Source organism: Varroa destructor, unplaced genomic scaffold (assembly GCF_002443255.2).
Source record: "Varroa destructor unplaced genomic scaffold, Vdes_3.0 BEIS01000002.1, whole genome shotgun sequence".
Lineage (NCBI taxonomy): Eukaryota > Metazoa > Arthropoda > Arachnida > Mesostigmata > Varroidae > Varroa > Varroa destructor.
This window is the reverse complement of record NW_019211455.1, coordinates 40786280-40801318: the sequence shown is the minus strand read 5'-3', so window position 1 is coordinate 40801318 and position 15039 is coordinate 40786280. Positions and strand designations below refer to the sequence as shown.

The 15039-nt window shown below is 40.2% G+C and overlaps 1 protein-coding gene across 10 annotated transcripts in view; it reads left to right on the top strand.

The window, feature by feature from the left end:
• Window positions 1–15039, top strand: part of LOC111245840 (NADP-dependent malic enzyme-like) — a 50881-nt gene that overhangs the window by 29857 nt on the left and 5985 nt on the right. Inside the window, exons 1-3 of one of the 10 annotated variants that reach the window (XM_086982140.1) lie at window positions 709–853; window positions 1800–1924; window positions 2867–2957. The exons of 4 other annotated variants lie outside the window; for them this stretch is intronic. In XM_086982140.1, coding sequence (XP_086838266.1) covers window positions 1902–1924; window positions 2867–2957 — 114 coding nt within the window. In that variant the 5' untranslated portion in view covers window positions 709–853; window positions 1800–1901. Of the gene's footprint in view, window positions 1–708; window positions 854–1798; window positions 1925–2696; window positions 2958–4531; window positions 4688–7352; window positions 7574–13289; window positions 13335–15039 lie in introns of those variants that run through there. 5 more of the 10 variants (XM_022794698.2, XM_086982143.1, XM_022794702.2 and 2 more) reach the window with 5 other exon arrangements.

Sequence of the window (15039 nt, the reverse complement as noted above, 5' to 3'; positions counted from 1 at the left end):
AATTGTTTTACAATCTATTAGGTTTTAAAAGTTCCAACAAATCGATCACTTGCCACCATCTGCTTTGCCCATCGATTGAATGATCAGGCATGGGGGCATGCCTGACCATCCATTAAATGCAGTTAGCTGTACTGGGAACGTCTATTGACGTGAGAGACACCTTACCCCCCCCCCCCCCCCCCAGGTGTTTACATCATAAATCACCAGTGATAATCGGGGCATTACATTAGCCCAGTGACGCCGCACAAGCGATGCCGAATCGAAAAACACCAAATCAATCCCCACTGACGTAGCTGCCCCGCAAAGCGATCCTTAAGCTAATGCACATAAATGTCGATTTAAAAAAAAAAGTGGCTAACATTTAATTCTACGGTCTGTGCGAGAGTCTTGCCGTGCTTGGTAGTGTCCATCGGTTCCACCAATTCATAGACACGTGAACGATATTCTGCTTCATATGCAAAAGTATCACTTGAGACGCGAGAGCGCTTAGAACACTTTGCTAGTCCGTCCGTTAGTACAAAAAAGGCTAGTGATGCCAAGATGGTTGCCGTCACTTTGTCTTAAGTGAGACAAATTGTAACAACAGTATCAGCCGATATAGAGTGGAAAGAGCACGTATCTCACGCCACTCTCGCATGATACGGACCAGCAATCGTTGAACCGAAGAAATGTTTTTTTCATAGTATAAATCGTCAGTCTTAGCATCCTGAGTTGACTGCTGGGATGGGTTTAGTTTATGAATTTGTTAGACAGGGCTGGGCAGATCAGTTGGCTTAATTGTTGCAGTTAGAGCGTGGTCTGAAATTTTGTGAATCTGTTTTGTGTCAGCAAACGTCCGCGAATCTTTCAAACGGTGAAAAGTGCTTAATTATAAGAACTTCGTTGAACGTTACGGCACTGTTTCATGATGAAAGAACAATGACGGTTTTCAATAAGACACTTCAAATTTGATCGATTATTACGTCTTCTCTCAGTGAATAATTTGCTTGAAGTTTATGTCGGTTATTATTTTTCAAGTGGCTTATTGGTTTAGATCATTTTTTCTATCACTGATTTACTAGCTATGTTTTGCAGGTAATGTAAATTAGAGGAAAAATGTAACACAACTCTGGGAAGCTTCTACGGAACTACATAGTTGTTCGTGGTGTTTTATAGCGAACTTGTTGGATAGATTATATTAAGCTAGTGAAAACCTTGTCGGCTTTTTTTCTCTCCGAAATATTTGTTGACTGGAACCTACTTAGAAGTTTAATATTGCTATTCAATATATATATATGTATATATATTTTTTTAAAAAAAACCGCGTAAGCTGATATATTGTTACGTTCCTCGGCTGGCTGGAAATTTCATTTTTGCGAGTATACACGAACTATTACCTCGGACATAATGTACAATAAATTTCTTAAAAAGTTGGATTTAATAAAAAGTAACACGACGTGTATGTCTCACCAAAAAAATGTCAGCATCGTCGTAACATTACGGTTATATTTGGAATCCACCGCGTTCCTGTCGCACCAAGATGTGCGGGAAAACCTCAGGGTTCGTTTCTGTCACCTAACGTAAACCACTTCTGTTTGCCTCTTGGTGCACGATTCAACGGTTTTCGTTTATCATATATGGAAATGCTTTTGTGCGTTCTGCCTTCCATCCCCTTTTTTACTTGTATGGACTGCGTTGATGCATCGTCTACGTCAGTACGACACACTTTTTGAATACTGTTCAGCTGATTGGCTTTGCCGACTTATCGCACCCTTTGTTTATCTACTCATTGAGATTGTGTATGTTTTGCTTTACCTCAGGACCATATTGCAGCGAACCGACTACTCTAGGCTACGGTAGTAGAACGGAAGATTGTGTACTCTGCTGACGAGTGGCCCTTGCCCCGGCAGCGCTTTGCTTTTATGTCAACAGTCGCTATTTATTGGTAGGCCGCTGTTGTGAATTTTTCTAGAGCTAAAGTCTAATAAAAGAAAAATTACGATGGTTAGCAAAGTGGTGCTATTACAGCCTGTCATACAGGGGCGGGGGCAGTTATGAAAACCTCGCTTTTATAACGATCTATTTAGTTATGGTCAAGCGCTTAAATTTAGATGGCCAGTATTTAACCATTATATATATGTTCAAATAGAAAATCATAGGCAGCTACAGAGTAATCGAATATTAGAGATTAACATTGAGTATTTTATTCAACTTTCCAACTCATTATTGTGTTACCCAACAATTTCAGTGTTGTTTTATATAGAAATTCAAGTTATTACTTCTATTGTTGATGATACGCTATCGAGTTTGTGCAGAAAGTTGCTTCCCAAGTTAATACATCAATACTAAGTAAATTAACAACTTGAGAGGAAAAAGGACTTTGTGTGGATCTCGGGGGCTTTTGCTGCGGTGCGGACGAGGGAAATTGTAATTGAGAAAATAATAATTTTCGCGTGTTCCCTTCTCGTAGACCTTACGCCTTCGAATAGCAATGTCAACTATGAGCACTAGCAGCAGGTATATCAGCAGGTGAACATCAGAATCTAAAAACCTTGAAACATGGAAGTTAGGCGGGGCCTTGTTTGTCTTTTACGACGTAGCTAAGCGAAAAAGAACAACAGACCAATCCTTACAGCTTTCCATAGCTGGCTAACCAACCTCAAATTTGCGCTAATTTGTGATACAACGTTTCTGTTTTGTCCCATCGACATGATCAGCGTACCCACACGGGCGCTTTCGTGTCGCCCGTATACGGTTCAATATATGTGGTGAATTCTTGCGTGTCAGACTGTGTACGTGCTTCAAGACGAGTGACATTTTTGCTACAGTCTTTATTGGTGTAATTAATAATTCAATATTAATTGCGCGTCGGTGCAATGGCGGGCAGTTCCAGCGACGTCATGGTTTTCCTTACTCAGAACGGCGTGGACGTCGGCGCTGCAGCGCGTTCTATCAAACTGACGACGACGGATACGGAGGTACGTTTAATGGCGGAACCTTGAAAATGCGAACAAAATCAAGATAATCAGTTCGGACAAGCAGTGTAAACGAATTGATCGAAGTGGAAATGATAACAATAAGTGGTCATGGATCATCCTGCAAACATTTGAGGAGAGGTTTTATAGTAGAATTAAATCGATAACAAAACGAAGTGAGTTTAGGTTTCGTAAAACCGTTCAAGCGACTACCGTATTAGTTCGACAGAGATGTAGACTTTCAAAAAAAATCATTGGAATGTAATTGGAACAGGAGATTACAGTACTTCCGTTGTGCTTAGCTGCAATGGGCAAGCTAGGCATCTTAAAAAATTATCCGGATCTATATGATGAAAACTAATTGAGTCCACCCTTCCTTGTAGAACCCAAAATTATGCTTTGCAACCCAGTGAGACGTCCCCAAAATAGTTTTATACAGTGGGCAAAGCTATTGATCGACGCAGGTCGTTTTTGGTATGCATTTAATCCTCTGTCAGTTGGATGCTTAAACACAACTTAATAATCCGCCTAGAATTTACTAGCTTAGCTCAGAAAATCTGCCTGATATTAGGTCTAAGCCATTCGTTTATTTTATCACTGTACGATAGAGCTCGGGAATCTCTACGTAGGCAAATATCTGATATATAAGTGGTTTACATATGTTTGCCATACGTTTACACGTGTGTAATGTTTTATATATGCGGTACAGATGCAGATCGTTACTTCTCGAGCGAAAGCCCAGTTTTGAGAATATATATAATTGATGGAAACGGGGACCAAGCACCCTAGTAGTGCGTGTAATTTATTTAACATTTAATGTACAATGAATCGGGCTTCCGTCGCATGAGCGAATGGCACGCACGTGCATTGTAGACAAAACTTTGTTATTTTATACATATTTAACTCGGATTAGTATATAAGAGGAGCCCTTGTATATAAAAATATCTATGCGCGAAATCCGCAACGGCATACCCGATGCCAGAAAAAAAGCTCTAGAAAACACGTCGTTGTCCACTGAATTTTTCATAAATTATTTATGGTGTGGATTTTCCTGGGCCCAGACACATTTGGCTATACTTTGGATTTCTTGTGCAAACCTTTAGCCTGACTTTTGTCTTTCAATAGTTCCCAGAATTATTCGTTCTGAATCGCCAGTTTGTCCCGAACGAACTCCATAACAGATGATCGCGTGTCTCTAACAGCTGCAATAACGTCGTCCCACGGACACAGCGATTTGGTGTAGGCCATTAAACGTTACGGTGCGATCAGCCCTAGCTAACGTTCGCCGTGCGACGGTAGTGGTAGTGGGTACAGCTGACTACGGCATCGTGACGTCACTTTTCTGGAAACATCAGTTACTGGCCGTTTACGCAGTGACAAAAGGTTTATTTGCTCGGCGCTGTATTTATATGGAAGGGAGCTATAGGTTGGACGACTAATTTTTTGCAACTAAAGGTCTGTGTTAGATTCGCCTCTAGTCGTGATAGCTGTCGACCAAGAAAAGGAAGGGGTGCAGTGGAAGGAGATCGACTATAAGACGGTCCCGCTGTTGGATCTGACGCTGCGTCGATTTTCGGCGGGGGAAACTATGAAAAGTTGGCTTGCTGCCTGTTTCTCGACAGTCAGAAATGACTGTTTGAACTAATCGTTAGATCGGCGCTTTGCAACGAACAGTTGATCAGTGATTGTGTGAGTTGGAGATATCGAAACGTTCCATTGAAAACAAGATGGAGGTTGGTTACTAATAATGGAAGCAATGCAGTTGCGATTCGGCGTTCTGTTTGTAATTACTCAAAAGTACATCATCAGGTTTAACTAATCATGTAGGGCTTTTATGCAGAATCCGGGCCACATTGGATGGTGGGGGCGACGCAGCTTGGGATTAACATGGATCTATATTAATCATTCGCTGAGCTTTATCCTGTGGCAGTGATGGATACGACCATTGAAGTAGCTTATTAGACCGGTACTCGCTGCGAATTCATAGCGAACATGAGCCTCCTCAAGTGCGGCTCTTTGCGTGGAGATTTAATTTGTCTATTTGGGAGCACCAAATAAATTCAGCGGGTGAGCAGCAGATTTACTTTCCTCCGAATACCGAAGTATCACCTTCTAGCGGAAACCTATGAAAGTTTGAAAGTCAGACGCACTGTGCTCGTACACATCAAAGAAAGCCTGATAAACCAATAGCGATTGTTTTAAAGTTCTAAAGCTGCGTTTCGTTTTCAAAATAGATCGAACTGCGTAAACAATTCTAGTTAACCCGCTTTTGAATTTAGTATTATAGATGTACTGTTACATGCTGTTGCTCTAAAGTGGCTTCAACTGAGTCTCGGGTTCGCGGCGAAAGTAACTCTTAGTGATGACCCCCCCCCCCGTCCCCGTCCCCGTCCCCGTGGTTAAGGAGATAGTAGAACGCGGCATCAAAATTCTGGTTCAAGCTAAAAATAAACTTAGCATTGTCCTATACAAAATTAGCCGGAGGTTAGCTTGCTTTTTCAACGCTACCTAGCAGAATACATTCATTCACCTAACGAATTTCAGTTATACGTCTGCTGTGAATGGTTGAAACTGGTAGCGAATGTCTAAGGAATTGTAGTCATTAAATGGGTTTTCATCCGTTCAGTAGCGGGAACGGGCCCCAGTAGCAACGCACAGGCTTATCAGGGGTCTGTCTGATGTGCTTTCACTAGTGCTTACTAACATTATCCATAACAAAGTCCTTTTCTGAAACGAGAATTTGTGTCCAGTCAACAATTTAACCGTAGAGTGAAAATTGTTTATTTGGCAAGTGATTATTCGGATAGGTTAGCGGCGTAGGAGTTGACCATATATGGACAGTAGGCAGCAGATGATTATGACGTGCCAACCCTCTCCGTTCGGTAAGTCCATCTAACACGAGATTCCCATTTCATTTTTCCTCATGATGGCCATGCGTCACTTTGGCAGTGTGTGTGGAAAGGAAGTTACTGAGATTTGCTCCTTCTGGCAAATCTAACAGGGATAAGGTTAGGGATTTTTTCCCTCGGTAGGGGGGCCCATATGGTGTAATGCTACAGGGAAGCTCTAAGTTCCTGTTGCTGATAGCTATTGAGAGGATTCCGCGAAGGACTCGACCAACGGCTAAACTATTTTCTTGCGATCGCAACGTAGGCGCCAGCCAGATTTTGTGAAAAACCGGGCGTAGGCGCCACTGGGCGTGTTTGTTGACGACAATATATGTATATATATATATATATATATATATATATATATATATATATAGTCCGAGTTTTGAAGTATTCTAATCCAAAGATGGGTGATTTATTCAAACCTACTATTTAGTATCACACTCTTGTGGTATGAAATTTTCTTGGCTGCAAACAAGTTGTTAGAGTAGTTTTTAATCAGAGATTAAGTCGAACAAAAATCAGATTGAAGTTTCAACTAGTTACAAGTTTATATATACGCCAGCATGTACAAAACTAGACATTCGGCCAATGCAGTATCTATTTAATAGGGTAATAGGATTGAGTAGACGAAAATCCTGAAATATTAGCGATAGTGCAGACATTGCACGTTCGCGATGGTGCAACTGTATCGGTTAATGCACGTGGCACGTCAGATATGTTGCAAGTCATCGAGTAACACGCAAAATGGACTTTTTGTGCTCGTTTTGATTTGTTATTAAGTAGAAATATGTGCTGGCTATCAGCGCGCTATTGATTTCTTACTAATGTTATAGCAGCTCAAACAAGTACAGGTTAAATTTTCATCGTGTGAGTCGTTTGACAAAGACAATGACCTGGATCTGCAAAAGACCCGAATATTTATTCAACCCAGTTAGCCTGTTACTACACTTATTCAATTAGATTCCTCCCCTCCCAATCGCATACACAAAGCGCCTTGACTTATGTCAACGATCGGGACATTTAGATCTTACTGCCCAGTGGTTCAGTTGTTACTGATGCAGTGCGACCATCAATGACCCATACGTCCTTGGCAGTGAGGGCTCGCGCAGTAACCACTGTCAACTTCAGCCTTCGGTTACGTCGGGGTCGCGTCAATAGCAACGGCGGTGATCGAAATATACGCAGCCGCTAACGCTCGCTGTTCAGCAATTCCGCCACTTGGCTGCTGGGTAAAGGCGGGTAAGGCGTGAATCCGCCACCAGCCACTGGTAAATAAGCGATACCGATTTAACACGCGTTGATAGCAAACGGGCCATTTGGTGCGTCTTAGCTACTTTCTACGGAAGAAGTTGGCTTTGGTAACCGTGGGCTCTCCCACTCGACCGTTGGTGGATACCACGCTAGTAGTCTTACATATATTCACAGAACACTCTGTCAGCCAGTTAAGTGGGAAATAGATCGAATCATTCAGACGGTGCAGTCGAATCAGATCAACCAAACAACAGACTGCAAGTCACAACTACGCGGACTGAATACGAACGCGTAGCACGAGACGCGCCGGCAACATAAATGAAACAACGTCGAAACGTCAGTTCTTAACGATAAAATCCTCCCATACCGTATCGAAGGGAAGTCATAATAATACATTGCGATAAGTGTTTAAGGAAGACAGTGCTCCTGCAATTTGTTGAAATTGCTGTCGAAGTGGACGACATCCTTGCCAAAATGGTAAGATTCGATTTCGCCGCTCATACTGCTATTCAGCTGATTATTGCTACAAATACTACCACTTTTGTTGCTACGATTGGACACCTCATGCAGAGATGGTGGCAAGATGGCCAAGTCATCATACGAATTGCTAGCTAGGACAGCTAAATGGCTAGAATAGTCTGCGATTTTCGGAGGTCTGCGAGTAGTATCCTGATCAGCAGGTGCTAGCCAGTCTGGCCTTTGGATGACCGCCGCCCGCCGGACATATATCTGAGGTTAGCTATCGTAATTATGGTTTGGCTGTAGAGTTTCATATCAGTCAATTGTGTAGATGCGGATGTGCCACTCCTAAAGGAACACAGCAAATGGCGAAGGATTCAGCGGCTGACCTAAAAAATACAAAGTGAAATGCCTTTTTATTAAAAGGCATTTCACTTTGTATTTTTTAAGGCAAACACATTGTTGAATTTTAATTAAAAGTTAATGTCTACTATGATGCACCCGGTTGACTTCTGGCCTCAAATCATAATCAAGAGCAGTGTGGTTATGTAAGACAGGGCTCAAAAGTTTAACTAAGATCAGGCAATAAAATTCGTTGATCGATCTCCTGACTTGCGATATCAAACCTCACTAACGGTGCAGTAGCAACGTGTTTGTTCACTAATATGAAGAACGTAGAGGTGGTTTAATCTGGATGTAAACCCATCCTGACCTACCAGCAACAATCCAAGAAATAGAAAACACCATTTCTGACGAGTCCTCAGGGAAATTCTGCACAGCCGCATCGGAGCCTGCATTAAAAGTCGACTAGAGAAAAAAGAATGATGACTGCGAATTTCAGTAAAACGCACTATCACTGGATAAAATTAGATCAGGCGGTATAACTTAGATCCAGGCTATAAAACTCGTTGATCGAGGATGAATGCCAGCAACTAGTAGTCACGCTAAATTAATCTGTTTGTATTCTTACGATAACATCTCTCAAAAAGGTACACCACCCTAGATAGTATATACTTAAGACAGTGATTTTGTCGTAGTTGCGGTGAGCTTTGTCAAACAAGGTTTCTCTGCCGATTATGGTTTCTTGCTTGTGTTTCTATATTGGTTAGCCCCAATATTGTTTTCTACCAAGGGCCATCTCTAAAAAAAAAGCATGCTTTTCGAACAGTGCTCATTCAAACTGAGCACAGGATGTCAAAATAGGCAAACGGTTTAGATGAGCGGTAATATATGTCATGTGTGCTTTATTATTTAAAAAAACTTCACGCGTGACGAGTGACTTTTGCTGCGCGCTTCTAATGCTGCATCCCTCATCCAAACAATTCCCTGTTCTATTTCGTGACTGTGAATGTATGCCCAGAGTAATAGTTTCCTAATTGGTACTCTGGTGGTCCTTTCAATTAATTGCGTGTCAGAACAAATAACGTGCAGCGTTTTACGCGATACTCACGTATATCAGCTAAGACCCAAAAATCAACATCTCGTTCAATAGCTCACTGTGGTTGTTACTTATATTAATAATTGACCAGGATGATTTGACAAGAAAACTAATCCTATTACCCCTATGATCAAAGCTGTATGTCTTATAGAAGCTAGATGTATCTTCATCCCGGTGTAGGCCGAACGACTTTTATAAGAGCAGTTCTAAGGAAACAAGCTTTTTTGTCGACCACCTGTGGGGGCATGTTCATTGGGCCAAGTTTTCTTCCTTCAACTTCGCTCGCACGTAATGATAACTTTTAACATAGAATATGTCCTTGCTGTGTTTGAAACTCCTTCGGAAGTACATCTGAAAACAAAAAAAGGTAGCACTTACCAAAACAAAACCTCGTTCAGAGAAATCTTCTTCATGACAAACTACCTGTCGCCACAGCGAGGTACTGGGGGAATTCCGGGCTGTCGTGTGGTGACAGTATAGGTATTCCTATAGAAAAAAAGAGGTGAACATATAATTGTAGTCATAGACTAACAAAAGATACTTAGATGTAAACTGATAATTTATTGATCAAAGTACTTCCATTCGATATAGGAAAATGTGAAACAACGAGGTTTCGTTGTTTTGTTATCTCGTTACAAAGCTATTTAGTAGCTTCAGGCACGAAAATCGAAAGCGGAAAGGAACCGCTGTGTGCTCTTTGTATATTTTGCGCATCTTTAACCGCGGTAACTTTTTTAACATAGTCCTAAATTGGCTTTACTACAATAGCTTTTTATAAATTACCTGCATTAATAGTCCTATGTGATCCGTTGTCAACGTACACTGCTACACACAGTTTTGCTTTACGAACTGACTCCGATCTGCAGTAAATAATACAAAGTTACAGCTAACGAACTTATATGAGGTAATTAACTTACCGAAGCGATTTAAATGGATATTGCAGAAAATGTTTGAAAATGTCGTGTTGCCTCTCCAGCTGATGCAAACTAGTCATTTCAAATTAGCGATCTGCAATAGCTGCAAAGAAAACAGTGAAACAAATTTTTGTTTTCTTTTTTTGTACGTAGTGTTCGAGAACTTGAGGTCTCATATAATAAAAAAAAACTAACGCTTACTCTGCTATTAAAACAAAAAGATACTTAATTTTTTTCCGTTTTATTTATTGTTGCTGTTTTTGTTGGCTTTGTGGCAATTGTGAAACAATAGTAAACGGCGTATCGAAGAAGAAAATTTAAGTCACCTAGGTAATGTATTCGATTGTTATATACAGAGGTAATTTATTGCTATCACCAACAGCTAGCCATAACTAGCCACAGTCTGACAATCCGATCTGGTTTGGTAGCGGCCACCGCGAGCTGTTGGCCTTCCCGGCTGAGTTTTATTGTACTACTGCGATGTTTTTCTCCGCCGCAGGTTGCTGAATTAAATTTTATCGTTTGTCGGCGGCCATCGCTCCCTGCCCTTACCATTTCGTTTGACTCCCCGATAACTAGAACTATATCTAATAATCACCGTGTTGATGGGGTATAATGAAAATAAAAATAGCTTTTAGGTGCTGCTTGCTTACGGTTTTCATCATATTTTGCGGCAGCACTCGCGTCACTGCTGTGGTCATCGCAAACCGTGACGAGCCACTATATGATGGCTATGAATCGCACGCAACGAAGCAGTCAAGAGGTGTCTGTAACTAGGAAGGACAAGCATGCTGCCGCGAAAATAAAAAAACCTAAATAAGAAAAAAAATAATTAAAACCGTAACACGTGTGAAACCAAAACTACGCAACGAGTAGAACTTTATGATTGTGATGTTTGTGTCCCTTCAGGTTGTTCCTTGGGATATTTTTAGGGTTTTTTTTTTTTTTTTTTTAGAAATTGGGAGAAACAGGGGAGAAGCAAGATAGAAGTGATTGAAGTCTTTTGCGGTTTCTACTTCTGGGGGGAAATCAGGGAATCGTGGTAACTTTGTTGCAGCATTACAGTCAGCTGTGCTGCACGCCGAAATGATGAAGGCACTAATGTGTTATCACAAATGAAAACGGTCGTTGAAGTGGGGAAGGGGGGTAGATGGTAAAAAATACTCAAAAATTAAACGAGCATTTTAACAATCAAAGGCTAATTCCTGACACATCATTGATGACTACTTACATTTTTAGACTACTCATATATATATATATATATATATATATATATAAGCTCTCTTTTTCACAGGTCATACATATTGCAATCAGTGTCTCGCCAAAAAAACTCATAGTGAGCCTAGTCAAGTTGTGCGTTTCGCCTTCAGTATAATATTGTACTATATATATATATATATATATATATATATATGCACATACGGTAAGTTATAAAACTTATAGCTACAATGCCTACGACTGATATTCTAAGCACGACACTATTTGGCTACTGGAATCACCTTAATAGTTTGTTAAACAATTGTTACAGTTATTTAGCGACCAATATTAATTGTTTATTATATCTGTACTCTGTTGTATATACAACTTTAATGTCGTGGAATCGCGACAAATGACGATGTTTGAAATGCTGCTTAACTATTATATACTTAATATTATTATCACTATTATTTATCGTTTATTGGCTTACAGTTGGCGCTGTTGTTTGCCGAGCATTTTCGGGTTGTTGTTACTCAATCGATAACTGTGCTGTACATAAATATTATTAAGCCTCTCATATGGAAGTCATTTTACTGAAAAACGGTCGGAGGAAGGGCAAATGCAATCATTTGTGAAGCATGATGGCGTTGAAGTGTGACGCGAAAATTCGACAAAAGCTATCCTTATTGCAGCATTTCGGTATAGGAAATACTGTTTTTTTTTTTATATCCCTCTAACTTCGATATTTAACAGGTAAATGAAAACTAAATGGGTGCATTGCTGTTATGGCCGTCATTAGATCTATCGATCATCGGGCGATCCGGGCTCATTGGAATTGTATAAATACGGACAGCCGTGACAATCAACCCTGCCGTATTTTCGTGTTTCTAAACCAGACGCATGTCTTGATTGGCATATCGGTTATTTTGTCATTGTGTATTGGTTGGAAATCCGGGTTGTGTAAATAAATCTCGCTTGTTTGTTTGTGTTAAGCGTACACAAACATTTACTTAGTGGCCTTCATATATGTATTTTTTGAAGCCTACCGTCTATACAGAAACCTTGGATTTACGAAATAGGAAATTCGAACGTCATTTGATGTTCACTTATTTCCTCCCCAAAGACTATGCTAGCTTTTTTTTTATGACAAAATTACTTCATGTATATTTTTGCCGAGCAAATGATCTGCCTGAATTCCCGAAAGTCCATTTTGCTTACCTCGTCCACCGTGCATGGTCTGATTCATACTGTATTACAATACTTGACCTCCATCGCAAAGGTTAATTAGGCGTTGATCAACTAACTTCCAAGGCGCTGAAGGTTAGATCATCATTGTTTTACCCCAAACTATTTCGAGACCAGCCATTGTTGGACCGAAGTGTATCATCCAGCCTACTGTCACTCCTACGAAGACGAGTGAATCCGAACCCTACGATACGCTACAAAGCAATAGAGTCGTTCTGTATATATATATATATATATATATATATATATTTATATATATATATATATATATATATATTCAAATTGTATAGGACAATTTCGATTTATATATATATATATATATATATATATATATATATCGAAATTGTCCTATACACTATAAGCATAACGATGTATCTGGGCGACGCGGTGCCCTTGATGCAGCTGCTTTTGGCTACCTATAAAAGACATTTGTCTGAAGCCTTGAAGTGCACTCCATCCACCGTTTAGTCGATTAAATATTTACTCGATCTCGTTACATAGCACGATGGGACACGCTTTCAGTAGATGACAGAGGGGAAAGGATTCCAAGAGGAGGCACTTGGAGAATTGTTTTAAGCCGTCGATGCCACCAGACTCGTCTCTTAATACAGAACGTGACGTCTTTATTTGAGAGTGCTGTGATATATAGGGTGCATGGTTTCCGCCATCATCTCGTGCTCGTATGCACCGTTTACATTCTTATTTTTTTAACGAACTCGTACGCACATGACCCTATTATTTATTGACAGAACGATTCTTCATCATGATTTGAGAATATTGAAAAAAAATGGGATGTCATCACTCTTCGAAAGTGCGAGACGAGCATCAGGTGACAGCGCTTGAGCATCTGACTGTCAAAGAGATTCAGGATATCAGTGAAAAGATCGAACTGCCCTTCGTGTCGCAGCTTAGCGATAGAAACGAGTTTCTCATTGGAGACCCTATAAATATTACGATGGCTTTCCGGCAATTTCGCTCTTTCAAGGTGATCTAAAATTGGCTTATCGATTGCTGTCTCGAGTAGATGATTGCACGTTTTCTTAACCAACAAACGTCACCGGCGGACGTTAACTAAAAAATGATTGACTTCATGAAGAAGTTCGTGAAGACGCTTTTTGAAAACAAGGACGTTATAGCTGTGCTTAATAACCGACAGATGCGGTTACGGCCGGACTTCCTTTTCTCCCACCAGATCGATAAGGGGCAGGATAAACACTGTCTACAATAGTGCTGACTAGGATGTATATATGTAATAGAGGAACTGCTATTGCCACCTTAGACAGTATCTGTACCATTCTCAGCCTATCTCTTGAATCGTGAAGGTCACATGTTACCGTAATGTTTAATTCAAATCGATTTGTTGCCTGTGACCGAGCTGTTGTAGCTTGTGTCGGTTCGTAAAGTGACGTACGGGTCACAATGAAAAACAAACCAAAAGACGATTTGACGTGTTTAAAGAACGTAAGAGAGGGTGAAATAATTGTACACTGGTTTAGGCTTGTTACTTCATTAAGCAACGGTGGACTTTTATGAGGGACATAACCTTTATTGTATATATGTCGATATCTATTCGCTTTTAGCGACGACTAAGTCGAGCAACGGGAGGACCGTATTGCGGGTCATTCGTCTACCCTTATTATAGCAGTGTGATATGTGTCTGAATAGGCTTTTAAGATGCAGGACATTACAAGTCTACTAATGTGAAGATTCCACAAGATCGTTTCTATGAATATGTTTGCAATACGAGTAGTGTGACATTTGCCGCGCAGAGCGCTGAAGTTTTTCTATAAATCCAGTGGATAGTTAATGAGCCACGTTGAACAATTTTATGGTAACGTTGTACGCTAAAGTGGAACTACATGCATGGCATGGTTATGATTGCCAACTTAAGCACTCGGGTGTTTAGTGAAATTGAGTATTAAGGAATATTAAGGCAGTATCATACGGTTTTACGAACTATTATTAGTGGCGATTATTAATTCACTCTAATTAAAGTGGACATTAATTTATTAAATATCCGTCTATCAAGACGTGAGTAAAATGTGCAGTTCACAAGTACGTTGCGTTGCGTTGGATTATTGCATTAGACAATATAAAGGGAGCATCTTTGCTTTTCGGTGAGCAGCGAAAGTCTTCCAAACAAAGGACAGGTAGTTAAAGCCGTCATTTGTCGTTTTCTATAAGAAAATATTTACTTTTTTTGTTGTCACGAAAGCAGTTTTAAAGTCATAACCGTAAAAACTTTTTGTGGTTATTGCGAGCTATTACATTAAACTTGTAATCAAAGTTGATAAAATTTGTCAATAGTTTCAGTTTGTGTGTCGGAGGCTACAACTGAGGACTGCCGTTTTAAGGTCGAGCATTCCTTCATATTTGTGCCATGCGTTTCAGTTCATTGAAGGTGCTGTTTTTTCATATTTCTAGTTTACTGCAGGACCGAAGATAATGATTGAGTGGTAGACTCCTAAATTTTATGTTGCCAATCGAGAAAAACACAGGCGATTGATACGACGTGGGGGGCAGGATTTCCTGATTGGAATGCTGGCAAACGCTGGTGCATTCAAGTGTGCAACGAGCAAAGTTGAAGTTAATAATCGAGAGAGCAATGAAAATGAAGTATAACACAATACTCGTAACAGCCTTCTACATTACAGTTATACCTAATTTCTTAAACAAAGTTAGCTTTGTTA